Source organism: Notothenia rossii (genome assembly GCF_949606895.1).
Source record: "Notothenia rossii genome assembly, chromosome: 1".
NCBI lineage: Eukaryota > Metazoa > Chordata > Actinopteri > Perciformes > Nototheniidae > Notothenia > Notothenia rossii.
Window position 1 is genome coordinate 26382718 of NC_136912.1, and position 1293 is coordinate 26384010.

At 41.2% G+C, this 1293-nt stretch overlaps 1 protein-coding gene across 1 annotated transcript in view; it reads left to right on the forward strand.

Moving 5' to 3' along the window:
* Positions 1 to 1155: 1155 nt before the first annotated feature.
* Positions 1156 to 1293, forward strand: part of LOC307018875 (uncharacterized protein) — a gene marked incomplete at its 3' end in the record, with an annotated part of 61404 nt that continues 61266 nt past the window's right edge. Inside the window, exon 1 of the mRNA XM_079649361.1 lies at positions 1156 to 1234. Within this exon, the coding sequence (XP_079505487.1) occupies positions 1219 to 1234 (16 nt within the window). The 5' untranslated portion in view covers positions 1156 to 1218. The remainder of the gene's footprint in view (positions 1235 to 1293) is intronic.

A 1293-nucleotide genomic window follows, 5' to 3' on the forward strand; every position in this document is an offset into this window, starting at 1 on the left:
TCTGAGTGTACTTTAAAATAAAAACATCTATATTGATTCTGATACTTCTACATCCAACTCACAGATGTAACCTTGCTTTGAGAGAAAAGATTATTCATTTACCCCTTTTAGAAGTGAAGATATAGTCTTTGCTGTGTTAGTGGCCTGAAACCTGAAAAACAGGCTCAGGGCTGAAGAGGTTAAGGGCAGCCGACACAAACGAATGCCGTGCTTCCATGAGCGTCAAATCCCGCCGCAGATGGGAATACATTGCAATCAGTTGAAAGCTATTTGCGTCCCTTTATGAAGCTGAAGGAGCCTAGGAGCGTCACAACTGCACGCCACGGGACCCTGACCAAACGTCGCTCCTGGACGATTATGGAGTGAGAGTGTATTGGTTTAGGGACACGGTGCAACACGGTGCAAACACGGTGTTTATATATATCTATGGTTTGTGGTGTGTATCGCTCGAAATGTCCCTTATAGGCCTACGTCTGTTTCCGGTGACTTTATTTACGGCTAAAAAGCATGCTAAAAATCCCAAGATTATAGAATTAAACAAATAAAAACAAGGATAATTGTGTGTTATTGTTGAGTAAATAACAGTGTGTTATTTAGAAAAGAATAACAAATTAGAAGGAAAAATAGATTTGAAAAAATACAGATTTCAGTATTTTGGGGCTCTGAGCCCCATTTCTTTTCCTCAGACGGGAAAAAAAGTCCGACATTATACGATTTAAAATAAAAACAAATAATTAAAAAGATAAAACACTGGCATGTAATTTACGTTAGAATAAATAGAATGGTTTTGAATAATAAATTAGAGTAAAATCTACGTCACTTTAAAGCCCCGCCCACTTTGGGGGAAACCAACGCTGTCATTTGAACGGCGATCAGTGGCGGCGCTAGGGGGGGGGGGCTACTTGGGCTCAAGCCCCGGATGTTTTCTTAAAAGCCACGGATGTTTCACTTAAAAAAAAAAAAATGTCTCGGGAGTAATGTGCAGTACCGGAGTCCACCAGAAAGGCAGCCGCTGCGCAACATTAGCCTGCTTACTGCGTAGCCTTCCCTGCCCTGAAGAAGAAGTGATCCTTCCTAGAGCTGACAAGTTTTAAGCTAATAGCCTATAAAGTTATGGATATTAGAAAGTAATTTTCATTGAAGCAGGCGCCACAAGCTGCAGCAGCAGAAGCAGCAGTATCAGCAGCTGACAACAATGTCATCACCAGCAGTGAAGAAATGGATGATGTTTCAGGTTTGTAAATCTAATGGTGATATCTGCACTCTGGCTGACTGAGTAAGAAGTGAAAAAGG